At 32.6% G+C, this 16,847-nt stretch overlaps 1 protein-coding gene across 1 annotated transcript in view; it reads right to left on the reverse strand.

The window, feature by feature from the left end:
• Positions 1–9,434: 9,434 nt before the first annotated feature.
• Positions 9,435–16,847, reverse strand: part of LOC126887244 (spidroin-2-like) — a 79,895-nt gene continuing 72,482 nt past the window's right edge. Inside the window, exon 9 of the mRNA XM_050654651.1 lies at positions 9,435–15,146. Coding sequence (XP_050510608.1) covers positions 15,120–15,146 — 27 coding nt within the window. The 3' untranslated portion in view covers positions 9,435–15,119. The remainder of the gene's footprint in view (positions 15,147–16,847) is intronic.

Consider the following 16,847-nt stretch of genomic DNA (forward strand, 5'->3'; position numbering starts at 1 on the left):
GCTTATGTATTTTTGCCTGTATCCCGCCTCTTCCGAACGAGCAAGAGCGTCGTTCACTAGCATGGAGCAAATTTTCACCTCTAACAGCCTCACCCTACCTCTCAAAATCTGAATTCTCAAATGTTTTTCCGGTTTTGTTATATGGAATGGAGGCGTGGACAATGACCGCAACATTAGTGTAGACCGAGCACGTGACCAACGAGGAGGTACTACGCCCAACAGGTAAGGAGAGCGAGCGAGAGAGGTAGGAATAACTATAAAGAAAAAAAAGTTAAAATACTTGAGGCACAGTAAATATAGAGTCATCATCATCATCATTCTCTTTGCCTTATCCCTGTGCGGAGTCGGCTTCCCTAATTACATTTCTCCACACAATTCTATCTTGGGTCATATCAATGTTAATCCCCTTTACCAGCATGTCCTGCCTTATCGTCTACCCCCAGGTCTTCTTTGGTCTTCCTTTCCTACTCCTTCCATGAATCTGCACTTCAGCTATTCTTCGTATTGGGTGACTAACGTCTCAACGTTGAACATGACCAAACCATCTTAACATATGCTCTCTCATTTTGGCATCAATTGGTGCCACACCTAGACTTTCCCTAATATACTCATTTCTAATTTTATCCTTATTCTTTGTCACTCCACTCACCCATCTAAGCATTCTCATTTCCGCTACATGTATTCGTTGTTCCTCTTTCTTTTTCACTGCCCAACATTCAGTTCCGTACATCATAGCCGGTCTTATGGCTGTTTTATAGAATTTTCCCTTCAGCTTCATTGGAATTTTTCTGTCGCACAACACACCACTCGCTTCTTTCCACTTCATCCATCCAGCCCTAATTCTACTTCGTGCATTTCCATCTATTTCTCCATTACTCTGTAATACCGATCCTAGGTACTTAAAACTATTGCTTTTCACAATCATTTCACCATCCAAAGATACCATTTTATTTGTAGGAACTCCATCTTTAAATGAACATTCCAAATACTCTGTTTTTGCCCTACTAAGTTTTATACCTTTTTACTCCAGAGCTTGCCTCCACTGTTCCAGTTTTTGTTCCAAGTCTCTTTCACTATTTCTTATTAACACTACATAATCAGCATACATTAGGCACCATGGAATGCTACCCTGTAGTTTCGCTGTTATCTGGTCCAAAACTAATGAGAATAAATAAGAACTAAGCACCGAGCTAATCCTACTTTCACCTGAAATTTATCAGTCTCTACACCTGTCCTAACACTAGTTAGTCTAGGCGCCAGAGGGGTCACGCGTGTCCTTTTCAATTCTGATGGACAAACTCAACGGTTTCTTATGGATTTTTGGCTGCTGATTACGAATTTCGAGGGTGGATTTCGATCCGAGTGGTCAAAAAATTGTTATAAACAATTTAATTGTTTATAAGGCTCTTATTTGTTCGTTAATAAAAAACGAAGAAAAAAGCGTTTAATAAACTTAAATCCAACAGTTGGAACTCAAGATGTAAAATTAGTGCACAATGCAAATTTCAAATTGCAAAATAAGTAATTTTCGAAGCTTTATCGATCGTAACTTAGCTTCTACGCATGTAAATGAGCCTTAGAAGGTCTCAGTTTTAAGTTTCATTAATAGGCTTCCAAACAAAATTTGTTAAATTACTTTATCTTCATTTGTCTTAAAGTTATACCCGTTGGAAGTTATAATTTTCTTAAAAAAATTGTATATTAATTTGTTTATAAGGGTTTCAAGTAAATTTGAGCTCTAAACATTTACATATACTTTAATTAACAATAATGATAGAAGAATTCAAACGGGACATATGTTCGTAAGTTTATTTTTGGTCAAGATAACGATAAATTAATGGCGCGCTATGAGGCGCAGAATGGGCTCACAGTCAAGTATGCAAGTATTTTTCGACGCTTTATCGATCATAACTCAGCTTCTAAGCATGCAAATGAGCCAAATATGTGATATCGCATATCATACACACAATTGACGTACCTTGATGATGTTGCAAAAGAACTAGATCCACTTTATATGGATATCATACAGATAATTAGACTCTGAAGCCCCAGAAAGTTTTAGTTTTACTGCCTAGAAGAACAGACTTAGTATCATCATGTATCTCTAAAAATTGCTCTAAGAACTTATGCAGATGTAAAAAAGCCGAGATTCTCTGTATAGCTCGATGCAGATGCATGAAAGATAGTGTTTGTAAAAATAGTATTAATAAATAATATCTACTTACTTTTAGTTATATTTCTGAAATATTAGTTTTAATTGTTTTTTCTCATTTAGTACAAAAAATAGAAGACAAAGTAAATAGAATGAAAGGTGATACGAGGTACCAGGTACAGTATGATGATTTAATTATAAGAGTTATACATATGATAAAATTTTATTAGGATCTTCAAAAATGAAGATAACGTATATATGCATAGAAATTAGCATTTGCATCGAGAAGTTAGCGCGTGAACCTTTGCGCGGTGAGCCAATCTCGCGCCTCAGAGCGCGCTATTAAAATATCGATAGCTTGGCCAAAAATAAACATACGAACATTTTCGTAAGCTCAAAATGTTCCTTTTGAGTTCTTCTATCATTATTGTTAATTAAAGTATAAATGTTTGTAACTTAAATTTGCTTGACACCCTTACAAACAAATTAATGTCCAATTTTTTTTAAGAAAATTATAACTTCAAACGGATATAACTTTAAAACAAATGAAGACAAAGTAATTTAACAAACTTTGTTTGGAAGCATATTCATTAAACTTTAAAATGAGACCTTCTAAGGCTCATTTGCATGCTTAGAAGCCGAGTTACGATCGATAAAGCTTCGAAAAATACTTATTTTGCAATTTGCATTGTGCACTAATTTTACAATATCTCGAGTTCTAATTATTAAATTTAAGTTTAGTAAACGTTTTTTTCTTCGTTTTTTATTAACGAACAAATTTTATTTGAAACATTATTTTTTATCTCTTTTAATTTATGAGCCAGAGCCTTATAAACAATTAAATTGTTTATAACAATCTTTTGACTACTCGGATCGAATTTCACCCTCGAAATTCGTAATCAGCAGCAAAAAATCCATAAGAAACCGTTGAGATTGTCCAACAGAATTGAAAGGACACGGTGACCTCTATTTGGCGCCTAGACTAAGTCGTTAATCCTTCATACATATCTCTCACAATCTTTACATATTCGCCAGGGACTCCTTTCTTATTGAGTGCCCACCACAGAATCTCTCGAGAAACTCTATCATATGCTTTCTCAAGATCAATGAATACCATATGAGCGTTGGTCTCTTTATTCCTGTATTTTTCCATCAGTTGCCTTACAATGAAAATTGCATCTGTTGTTGATCTGCCCTGCATAAAGCCAAATTGATTATCGGATATTTCGGTTTCTTCACGTATCCGTCTATCAATTACTCTCTCCCATATTTTCATGGTGTGGCTCAGTAATTTTATAGCCCTGTAGTTTGTACATTGTTGTATGTCTCCCTTGTTTTTGTAGACAGGTACTAATGTTCTGCTTCTCCATTCATCTGGCATTTGTCCAACTTCCATAATTCTATTAAATAGACCTGCTAGCCAACTTATTCCTGTCTCTCCCAATGCTCTCCATATTTCCCCGGGAATGTAATCTGGTCAGACTGCTTTTCCTTTCTTTATTGAAGTTATACTTCTTTAGGCATGATTGAGAGTAAAATTTCATAATACTGCGCGCATGCGCACACAGACAGTATGGCGTTTAGTTGCTAAATCTTTCAAGTTATGTATAAATATATCAGTGCAAGAAAAGTTGTGAAAAGAATATATTAGTGTTTTTAGTAAATATATTTATTATAATTTTTGTGTCTTTGGATTTGTCTTCCTCAGGAGTAAGATGAGTATTATTAAAACATTTTATTGTATATTTATCATACTTCACCTTATCTGTTTGTTACCGTGAATTTTCATTAGGTACGTCCGAACTGATACATACACAGTCCTCGTAGCGTATTTGGTATAGCATTCGGCCAGAGATCGAGAGGTCTTGAGTTCGAATGCGGAGCAATCCTATACTTTTTTTTTATTTTTTTGAAAGCGGTAAGCATAAAATTAGTTTGGTGTTTAAAAAAAATAAAACAAACTGTTTAAAGTATATTTATTTTAAAGAAATCATATAATAGAAGTATAACTTCTTACGTGCGTACAAAGTACGCACACATTCTTTTTTTTTTTGAAGCGCTTGAGCCACTTCCTCGTTTGTTATTCTGGTAACCATTGCTGTTACTGTCTCCGTAACTCCACAGGCTGTCTATCAAATTCTTCATTTAATCAACTGTCAAAATACTTTCTCCATCTCTTTTTGACATCCTTTTCCTGAATTAGTATTTTATTCAAACTGGAACATGAAGTAAAAACCACTTCTATGTAAAAGGTATATTTACTAAAAATTTTTAGAATCCCAATGGATTCAATAAAATGAGTTCATCAGAACGTTTTCAAACCTATCGGTCCATCATCAGTGATCTAAAATCAAATAAGTAATCCCACTATTAAAATTAAAAAGATGGTTGAAATTGTGAAAGTTAAAAAATGTGGTTATGATTACTTACTTGAATACTTGCAAAATAGCCCCAGAACCAAACAATGGTTGTGATTATAAATAAATCTACATTATGTTGAAATAAATTTAAAATGGCTAAACGCCGATGTTAAAGGATTAAACCTCTGGGAACATGGTGAAACTCTACCCGAGGACCCAATCAACCATCTTCGGTCAACGATGACTACTAAGTGTCAAAGCTATGTAAGGAAATGCTTGATGTGACATTGACAGTTAAGGAAGAAGGTAGTCGATTTTCTAGGAATTTTAAAAAACAAAGTCATGATCCAGAAGAAGATATGTTAAAGCTTTTAATATCTGAAATTGTATGTTAATTAAATCTATTGTTGTTTAAAATTAAAAGATAATGTGTTTTACAAAATAAAATTATTTTAACTGTAGGTAACTACAAATTGACTGTATCAAATAAAATTAACCTGATCAAAAAATTACAATATGATAAAGTGAGCTGATTAGTAGTAATAACAGAAATAAAATTAAATAAGTGGTGTTGTAGAAGAAGTTTTAAATTTTGAAAAGGGATATTATTATATCAAGAAATTTATATGTCCACAGCATGTGTATTGATGGTTGTATAGGTAGTAGGGAAAGTATTGTTTGGATGTAGGTGAAAATTAAAAAATTTTATATAGATTGGAGTTAGGATAAAGTCAATCTGATAGTAGAAAATGTGATTCAGGAATGCAATTATTATGGAAAAATTTTAATGAAATTGAGAAAATTCTTGTGACAAACTGGTGAATATGTAATTGATAATAAATAATTTTAGGAAAAACAGGTTGCCCAGTTGATACAAACTAAAATTTAATTAGTATAGAAAACAATAGGTGTAATGAATGAAATAGAATTAATAAAACAAAATTAAGAGAATGAATATTGTTATAATTTGATTAAAGAATGACTGAGTTTAACTGTGATTAAAGAAATAAAGTGATGAAATGTTAGATGTGAAGATAAAAAATATATTTGGAAAAGGTCAAAGACAAAAAGCTAAGGAGTGTGATGTAGGGTCAAGCATAGGTGAAATGAGTGAAAGAGAAAGATTGGAGAGTTGGGTATGAGGGTTGAACTGAATGAAGAAAAGAAATGAAAGAAGTGTGAAAAGAGGGTATGGTAAATTAATTAGGTTTTGATTAAGAGGAGTTTATGTGGTTAGTAATGATTAGTATGTGTAAGGAGTTTGGAGCCAGTAAGGGAACGAAGAAGATAGTTGACAGTGGGTAAATAGGATGAAGAAGATAGCAGATAGGATAGGACAAGGGAAGGTATAACAAAGTAATAGGAATTATGAAAATAATTGACGGTGAATGGGGACAAAATTGCGGTTAAGGGATGTTTGTCGGTTAACACAATTGGGACTTTTCTTTAGGTCTTTGACAATTTCCAAATCCTCGTATAAGTCTAAACGGAGTGTATTTTTTTGTTGAATGTTGTGTATCAACTGGACCCCATCAGGAATCTTAAGTTCGTGTTTATTGACTTTTAAATGGTGTGAAAAAGCTGAAGTGGTATCTCTCTTACTGTGTTCTGCCGATCGGGTGGAAAGAGATCTATAAGTTCTACCAATGTAGGTAGCATCGCAGTCTGAACAAGAGAGTCTGTATACCCCACTACGACTCATGTAATGGATAGGGTCTTTGGTGTTAGTTAAGCTTTTATTGAGGGTGTTATTGACTTTAAATGAGATTTTGATGTTATCACAAGAATTAGAAATGATTTGTTTGACTCTTTCAGATAATTTGGAGTTATTAAACGGTAAGGAGGCATAAATTGGAGTAGTTGTGGAAGATGATGAGAAAGCGGATTGTTGAAGTAACTTAAGTTCTCTTTTCTGTTGAAGTTTAAGGATGATGTCTGGGTCATAACCATTGTTAACTGCAATTTGTTTGATGATGTTCAGTTCTTTGTTAAATTCAGTTGTAGATAGAGGAATAGAGTTTAATCTATATATAAAGCTACGAAATGCAGAAAGTTTATGTGAAAGAGGATGGTTAGAAGTGGAATGGATAACGTGATCAGTCTGTGTAGGTTTACGGTAGATACCAAAGTTGAAGTGGTCATCTAGTCTGGTAATAGATATGTCCAAGAAGTTAATGGAGTTAGAAGATTCTAGTTCCATGGTAAAAGTGATTTTAGGATGGATTAGATTGATTTTATGAAGTAAGTTGTGAGCTGAGTCGGAGTTACCAGATATGAGGACTAAAATGTCATCTACATAACGAAACCAATGTAATATCTCTGGATTTTTTGTGATATGATTGGATTCTAAATGATCCATAAAGACATCAGCTAAGAAAGGGGATAAGCAACTTCCCATTGCTAAACCATCTGGTTGTTGATAAAAGTTGTTGTTGAAGACAAAGTAATCTTGAGATAGGCAGATTTTGAGAATGTTTATAATAGATGAAGTGGTAGTGGAGGTCACCGAATTATTTAAAAGAAGCGAGTTGACCAGACTAATCGATTCATTTTTTGGGACTGAAGTGAATAAATTGCTAACATCAAAAGACAACATGACGATATTCGGATTAAGATTGACAAGTTGAAGTTTTTCAACTAATTGGCGAGAATTCAAAACAGTAAACTGTGGGGTGAAGTTAATAAAATTTTTAATAATGTTAAGAATGAATTTGGATAAAATAGAGACTGGAGTATTGATGAAACTGACAACGGGACGAATGGGAATGTCAACCTTGTGTATCTTTGGTAAACCGTATAACCTGGGAGTGAGTGGATTAGACGGAATTTTGGTGTAAGGTGCTTCATATTCAGAGAAGAAATCAGTAAACTGTTTAAGATTGTTTTTCATTTTTGAAACAAAAGATTTTGAAGGATCAACAGGGAGAAGATTAAAATTATTGTTATTTAGGAAAGATGTGACTTTGTCGATGTATAGTTGTTGGTCTAAAATAACAAGGCAGTTACCCTTATCTGCTTTACTAAAAATGAGGTGTTGGTTTTTGATTTTATTTTTAATAGATTTGAGTGTGGATAGAAGGGATTTAGACTTGTTAAATGAAAAATTGGGAAAAGATGAAGATGACGTGGAAGTAGAAGAGGAATTGATGTTGGAAATAGAAGAATTGTTATTAGAGAGAAGTTTAGTTTTGAATTTGTTGATAGTTTGGATGCAAGAGTTTCTGATTGATGTTTTTTGTGTAAGTGAAATGGAAAGATTTTGAATAACAGTGTCGGTCTCTATGGAAAGACTCTCAAGATCTCTGATAGATAGATTGGTGGGAATGGAGTGTTTAAGACCGAGGTTTAAGAGTTTTAATTCGTCATCTGAACTGTTGTCTTTGACCTTTTCCAAATATATTTTTTATCTTCACATCTAACATTTCATCACTTTATTTCTTTAATCACAGTTAAACTCAGTCATTCTTTAATCAAATTATAACAATATTCATTCTCTTAATTTTGTTTTATTAATTCTATTTCATTCATTACACCTATTGTTTTCTATACTAATTAAATTTTAGTTTGTATCAACTGGGCAACCTGTTTTTCCTAAAATTATTTATTATCAATTACATATTCACCAGTTTGTCACAAGAATTTTCTCAATTTCATTAAAATTTTTCCATAATAATTGCATTCCTGAATCACATTTTCTACTATCAGATTGACTTTATCCTAACTCCAATCTATATAAAATTTTTTAATTTTCACCTACATCCAAACAATACTTTCCCTACTACCTATACAACCATCAATACACATGCTGTGGACATATAAATTTCTTGATATAATAATATCCCTTTTCAAAATTTAAAACTTCTTCTACAACACCACTTATTTAATTTTATTTCTGTTATTACTACTAATCAGCTCACTTTATCATATTGTAATTTTTTGATCAGGTTAATTTTATTTGATACAGTCAATTTGTAGTTACCTACAGTTAAAATAATTTTATTTTGTAAAACACATTATCTTTTAATTTTAAACAACAATAGATTTAATTAACATACAATTTCAGATATTAAAAGCTTTAACATATCTTCTTCTGGATCATGACTTTGTTTTTTAAAATTCCTAGAAAATCGACTACCTTCTTCCTTAACTGTCAATGTCACATCAAGCATTTCCTTACATAGCTTTGACACTTAGTAGTCATCGTTGACCGAAGATGGTTGATTGGGTCCTCGGGTAGAGTTTCACCATGTTCCCAGAGGTTTAATCCTTTAACATCGGCGTTTAGCCATTTTAAATTTATTTCAACATAATGTAGATTTATTTATAATCACAACCATTGTTTGGTTCTGGGGCTATTTTGCAAGTATTCAAGTAAGTAATCATAACCACATTTTTTAACTTTCACAATTTCAACCATCTTTTTAATTTTAATAGTGGGATTACTTATTTGATTTTAGATCACTGATGATGGACCGATAGGTTTGAAAACGTTCTGATGAACTCATTTTATTGAATCCATTGGGATTCTAAAAATTTTTAGTAAATATACCTTTTACATAGAAGTGGTTTTTACTTCATGTTCCAGTTTGTTTAACTATAAGGTATACAGCCAATCCAGGGAACTACCCCCTTTTTAGTTTAGTATTTTATTATTTTCATCTCAGATACATCTAATCTGATTAAAATCTCTTGCTTTCTTTGCTCTCTGTTTGGCTATTTTATAGGCACAGTAAATATAGAGTACTTCAGTTAATTATCCAAGGGAAAATAGGCAGCAGAAGGGGTCCAGGGAGGAGGAGACACTCCACTTCCCAAAAAGGAGAAGGTGACAAGGCACATGAAGAAGAAGATACATACTTTATTCGTGATACAGCTCTCGCTTTGGAGAGTCCGCTTCAGTATATTATGAAAAAATAACTTAATGTGTTAAACAATCTTTATTTTCAACTTTATAAGCTAGGCTTTTACAATTTTAAAATTTTTGATAAACTTTATATAGTTTCAACAGCACACCTAAATACGCCTATAAAGCTGCAAGTGATATAAAAATAAACAAAAAATGTATTTAAAAAATAGCTTCAATGTATATAATAAATATCAAAATTATAAATATGTTAGTATCAACCACTCAGTAGGTAATCTCATTTCTTATAAATATTTCGGAAGGAATATAATATGTCACCGAGGCATTGCTGTTAAAAGTAATCTACAACGTAGAATGAAGTAAACACTTCTGTTGTATGTAGGTATATAATTTATTAAAAAATTCTTAAAATTTATCCACAAGGGAGTGGAAGTACAACAAAACGTTTTCGGTCAAACTTTTGTTGTACTTCCACTCCCTTGTGGATAAAGTTTGACCGAAAACGTTTTGTTGTACTTCCACTCCCTTGTGGATAAATTTTAAGAATTTTTTAATAAATTATATACCTACATACAACAGAAGTGTTTACTTCATTCTACGTTGTCTTAAAAAAGGTATACAGCCAACTACAGGGTTTACCCTTTTAAAGTTTTAATCTACAACGTTATTCCTTAAGATATAAGAACATGTGTGCAGTATACTGACAACCAGCAATCTTCATCTAAATAATAATAAATCTCAATAGAATATCAACGATGTAACGCACCCCAACTTCAGTAGTGCCATAACCCTATCTTTTTGGCCTAACACGTTACTTTAGGCATTGCCTTTATTGTGGAATAATGTCTTATAATTTAGTTATCTTAGAATCTGCATAGTGCACCTGTGACGTTATTACCATTTCCGGTTTTGGCTCTCTCAGTATTAGCAAGATCGCCACAAGTCAGTTTGCGTTACGCTTTGGTCGAGAGTGGATGTGTGATGAGTACCGTTCATTTTTCAATATAGCCCTAACATGTGATAATATATATGTTAGCTAAGAAAAATTACTGAAGTAAAACTTTTCTCACAGATTATGGCACTAGAGGACATAAGTCTCGGATTTTGAATATGGGCGCCTTAGCAACAACGCCTTATCATATGTTAAGGGTGAATTTCAGGGTAAAGCAATGCCAATAATTAAAAATAAATACTAGCATTAGATAGCTACACACATACTCAACATGAGTGCAAAATTTGGTTAATGAAAAGTTCACATAACATCTTGTTTTTGCTCTCCTGAAAAGTTTGCGATTTCAGCAGATTTCAGGGTTACAGCACTAATGAAGTCGGAGTACGATATATATATGATACAACAATATTACACATCACCAAGATAACTTGACAATATGATTTGTAGGTATATATTTACGAACTTTTTATGATACGCAACACACCTAGAAGAAACTGCACAATATTTAAGTTTAAGTATAAAATTAACAATAACAAGGAGACTGGCTTACTAGCTAGTATTTAGAGAGCAGATTAAATACCTAAACATATCTTTTAACAACTCTGTAGGTAGTATATATTTGACTACATTATACAGGGTGAGGCAAATAAAGGGCCTATTAGAAATATCTCGAGAACTAAAGCAACAGAATCATGAAAATTTGAATGAAGGGGTTTTAAAGAGTCATCTGTTTAATGAAAATATTTTCATCTATTTGCTACTTCCGGTTATACCGGAAGATATGGTACAGGGTATTTTAAAAGATAATTACGTTTTTTTATTAATTTCGTAGCAACATTCACACCCTGTAGAATTGTAGTAGTTTGACATCTAAAACTCTACTTACGTTCAAATGATTTTTAATATAGTCTACTATTGTTAAGAATCATTAGTATAGCAAAATTTTTAATTTTAGTACACAGGGTTGGTCGAAACTCGGAATGAGTATTTTCTGAGTTTTCTTAAATGGAACACCCTGTATTTTAGTCTTATAATGAAATGATATTTTATGGTACTTTTTTATTTCTTAAGCATTCCCTATACCTAACTGCTTTAATTTGTGCTTAATTGTTAATCGCACCAACAATTTTAACTACGTAGGTATTTTGATAGCTAAACCATTACTGGTAATTTTAAGGATCCGTCTGGATTAATATGTATTTATTTCTGAAAAATTATTTGTGATTGAATATTTTCACGGCCAACCTAATAAAATTTTACGTATTTTTTGTTGCAATTAATGTTTAGCTTGAATCACCAATAACTCACAAATTAAAGCAGTTAGGTATAGGAAATACTTATAAAATAAAAAAGTACCATGAAATATTATTTCATTACAATACTAAAATATAGGGTGTTCCATTTCAGAAAACTCAGAAAATATTTATTCCGAGTTTCGACCAACCCTGTATACTAAAATTCCAAAATTAGCTATACTAATGATATTTAACAATAATAGATTATATTAAAAATCACTTAAACGTAAGCAGAGTTTTTAATGTCAAACTATTACAATTCTACAGGGTGTGAATGTTGCTACGAAATTAATAAAAAAAACGTAAATATCTCTTAAAATACCCTGTATAATATTACAAAACCTCATATTTTAAGAAAGAAGATATTAAGGAGAATCCAAAAATGTAAAAATATACAGGGTGTCCCATTAAAAAACGAAGTTATAATATATTAGATATATATATATAAGATGAAATATTTTAATTTAATAGATCATCCTTCAAAACCCCTTTATTCCAATTTTCATGATTCTGTTGCCTGTAGTTCTCGAGATATTTCTAATAGGCCAGTTATCTGCCTCACCCTATATAGATACACATGTACTCATGAAAGAGCAGCTATAATATATAATATATATATATATATATATATATATATATATATATATATATATATATATATATATATATATATATATATATATTATATATAAAACATAGAAAATGTGGGATTCTGTAGATATATGTGCACGACATAGATAAAAACTATGCTGAATGGACCTTTGAAGATCAGAGAGAAGCTAGAGAATCTAAGAATATTTTAAACATCACACATAATGTTATATAAGTATGTAATGCATTTAAAGGGTTTTCACCCACATATTTTGGTGGCTCAAGCAGGTAAAACCTGTCAGCAGCACTGATAATGAACTCTTTGGTTCGAAAACGTTTTGTGATGTAGCCCGAAAGGGATTTTTTAATTTAAATATACCTTTTATATATTGTCAAAAAATTTTATAAGTATCAAATTTTATAAGTAGGTATAGTTTTATAAGTATCAAAAGCAGTAAAAACCAGGCAAATCAAGTGTATTGTAGTCAAATATGTATATTATTTTAATGAATGCTTCTATTGCAATATGTTTATGTATTTACCATACATTATAGCCTAGAAGTAAGCTGTAGAAGGAAGACAAAAAATGTTTTCGGTCAATAAACTAATCGTCTTCCGGTTTGAACCGTGTCATTTTTGGACGATCCGGGTAAGAGTGTTTGTGGCTCAATGTGTCCTATCTTTGTCACGATAACTCAAATACTCCGGACAGATAGCCGGAGAAGGAGTTAAAAGTCAAATATTCAATGTATTTTGAGATCAAACGTGAACCAGTTGAAACAACTATTTAACTGCCTTCGTTTTTGTCTTTGACTATTATTGTTCTTTTTCAGATGACGAGAAGTAGCGATATTGATGGATACTCTTTTTTGTGGAATATTTAAGTTACTGTGCGTGAACTCTTCCCTCAGCTATTAATATCAGTATCTCCTCTACACCTGGAGAAGCTATCTATAGGATGGCCGGAAAGTCCCTTTACATTAATGAATTGCTGTTGTTGTACTACAGCGGGAAAAAACAATAACACAATTTTGTACGTAAGCTATTTATTACTTATTTATTTATCTAAAACATCGGTATGCATACCTCCATTGTCGCAACACAACTTGATACGACGCCATGTTCGTATGCTCATCCGTCTCAGCATGTCCGGAGTTACTTACGTAAAATCTTGGCGAACTCCGTTTCGCGAGTCCTCATTCGAAACATATCTGTGTTTTCTAATCTCCTCTTTATTGAAACATCACAGTACATTGTTCGGCGTTGTCAAATCTAGACTTTTTGGAGGCCAAGGAATTGAAGAACCTCGCCCAATCCATCGGTCCGGTCAAATTTCATTCAGGTGATTGCGAACAGCGAGAGCAAAATGGGATGAGGTGCCATCTTGTGAAAATAAAGAAGGCCTTCACATGTTTATCCTTTCGCGTGTTATCTTGCGTTGTTGACCGAGTAATACCAAACTCTGCAGAGCGTTTCCGCGTCGACTTTATCGATGAACGTTCAATGGAATCCTGAATGCCAGCACATGTTTTCGAGTGCTTGGTTTTCCACTTCTTGGTGCATCGAGAACGGTTCCCGATGAAAAAGCCTTCTTCTCCCACGAGAGCAAAGTTGGTCTATATGCTAATGGTTTTTGAAAACCAAAATATCGGCCATTGTTTATTGTTATGACGACGTTCGTCTATCCACACTGCAGCGACCAAACGCTTCTCAATTGTATACTCACTTGTTTCCGCCATTACGTTTCAATCTCAACTATTGTTGTCTGCATGCGTGACCAAACAGGTGATCTTAATGCTGCGCATGCGCAGGAATACCAACGAACGTTGGTGCAGTGTTGAAACATTTATTTTTAGTGTAAAGGGACTTTCCGGCCACCCTATAGAAAGGTAGCGAAATTTTGAGATGCTAAACACGCCACGTCCAAAAAAACACAGCTAAACTCGCTAAACGGTTTGTTAAGACAAACACTCTTCATTTAAAACATTATACGATTATACTATGTTTTATATTCATAAAGTTGACGTCAACTAAGGCACCATGTTATAAGAACATTCATTATGCTTTTAAAAAAGATTTTTGAGTAAAGTGTAATATTTTTGAATTGAGCTCATACTAATAATTTCTAGCTCTCAACATGCTATAAAATGGTTCATAAGCTTAAAGACTGGGGTTCATTTTTTAGGAGGATATAATTTTTACTATCACTACACAAATACATTGTATATTTAAATATTTTTACACCAGTGTAGTAGGTGAAGACACTTGGATATAGGTTTAGGAATCATTAAACCATCAAACAGTTTACTGTTTGTTTGGCTTGTTTAAGATGGCTGGTATTTATAAATTTAGGTAATTCAAGAAGCTTTTTTAACAGCATCGTTAGTTTCTTTGATTGTAATGGACCATTACAATTATTAATGGCAAGTAAATAGTAAAAATACCACATCGTCCTGCATTACATCAGACAGTTTACTATTTGCAGGAAATCTAATGCGTAATGTGTAATTGACTAATAACTAATACATTTTTATTTTGTAATATTGTTTTCATTTATTTCTTGCATTGATTTTGCAAAAACTTACAGTGCCTCTGTAGTTAATAACTACTTGAATTGTCATGTTGATAAATAATAAACCTATTATTCATATAACAAATTTGATGTACTGGCCAATCTTACAAAATAGAATCAACATGTTTTATAGGTTTGTTTTACAGAGAGAATATTTGAGATTCGTTCCAATTTCATATTCGCATTTTTCCCAAAAATGTGAGAAATGAATTATGGACAAATGAAGTATGGAATGCTTTCGCATTATATACAACAGTTTACTATTGGTGAGTGATATAAATTTGTCCATATATCTTACTATTTTCTTGTAAGCTAATTAAAGGCAGGGATATTTTAATAATTTTGACGCTGGTTTCCATCCTGCAACAAAAAAAACATGAGTTAAGGGTGCAATAATTTAACACAAGAAAGAGTAAACAGGTATAAGTATTAGTATTATTTTAGTACTTGGGTACATGGATAAATCATAATGAAGAGCATATTTCAAAAGATTAAAAGTGGTACTGAAATCGCTGGAGCCAAATTTGTAAATATGATGAAAGCATAGTCTTGTGATTTTCATACGATTCTGTCATACTTATGCAAGTCTTGGTTGAAATGTATTTCAGGTAATTAATTTTTTTTCTTTGCTTTTTTTTCACTTCTGTGCAGAAGGATTCAGTGTTTCGACCTGTAACGATTTATGTATCTTTCTTTGGCTAAGAATTTCCTTAACTGAGTCTGAGAATTTGATTTACTTCTTGCCCAGATTTCTTATACTGCATCACTTTCTCTGATATATGTTTCTGCTTGTTTCTGTATCCTCTTATTATAAGTACGCTGCTGAGTCATTCTGCAGGCTTCCAACGTTTATCTTTACCTTTGGTGTATTCTGCCAAAGGATGTAATCTCATCTATGTGTAGTTACTGGTACCTAACTGAAAACCTACAAGTATACCTGCAAATATACAGTTGGTAGGTAGATTTTACACAGAGGGTTATATGAACTTTACTGCAAATACCTTCATCATCATCATCAATGCTTTCATAGATGGACCTTTTAAAATCTATTTCTCCAGTTTATTAGTATCTATTGCCAACCGTTACCTGCACCTATGTTTCTAGCATCTTCGTCTACCTACACCATCTTTCCATCTAAGTTTTGGCCAACCTCTTCGTCTACTTTACCCAGGCTATGATATAAGGTTCTAGTATATAAGGAGAATTGTTCTGCTGAGAATGCTAGATATCTTACCCATTTTAGTCTACTTATTCTTATGAGGGATGTCACGTCTTTACTACCAGATATCTGTTTGTATTAATTTGTGGTATATCTGATAGTTATACGAGTACATTCTACTCTGACTACTGTTCGGAAACTTAAAGAGATAAAGAAGGAATGGACAGATCACTGGAAGAATTTAAGAGATCTTAAAAAAGAAATTAATGAATTTAAATAAAATGATCAAATGGCACACCATAAAAGAAATAAGGCAAAAGCTAATGATACGATATTACGCCTAAACAAACGGTAGGAAGATAATTTATAGGAAACTTCATGGAAAAATACCGAATATTAGCATTAAAATAGATGGAACAATAAAACTGGAAGAAAAACATGCTTCACAAAACTGCAACACAAACATGAGAAAAAAACAGTCACGCAAAATAAAGCTAAACTAAAGTATACAAAAAATCTGCTACAATCAAGGAGAGAAAATGGTAATGGATTGGCCACACATTGACAAGAAAATAAAATAACATAGCGAGAAAAGCACTTAAGTATTAGCCTTGGGTCAAAAGAAAAAGAGGTAGACCAGTTCTGTTGTACAAGAACCATAACTATAGAATAGGAAAAAATCGGAAAGATGAGGAGAAATAGAAAAGAGATGAAATAGGGAAAATCTAAATAAAGCTAGAGAGATAGAGAGAGAGTGTGTGTGGGAGAGAGAGAGCGCTTCTTATTCACGCCTTCAAAAGTACTCGGTTTATTATATTCTTTAGTTGTATCTATTACAGTGGTGGGTCCAGAAGAGGGGGGGTCACGGAATCATGACCCCCGCCCTAACGAAAATAAAAATA

The sequence above is a fragment of the Diabrotica virgifera genome, chromosome 6 (genome assembly GCF_917563875.1).
Source record: "Diabrotica virgifera virgifera chromosome 6, PGI_DIABVI_V3a".
NCBI classification, from domain to species: Eukaryota; Metazoa; Arthropoda; class Insecta; order Coleoptera; family Chrysomelidae; genus Diabrotica; species Diabrotica virgifera.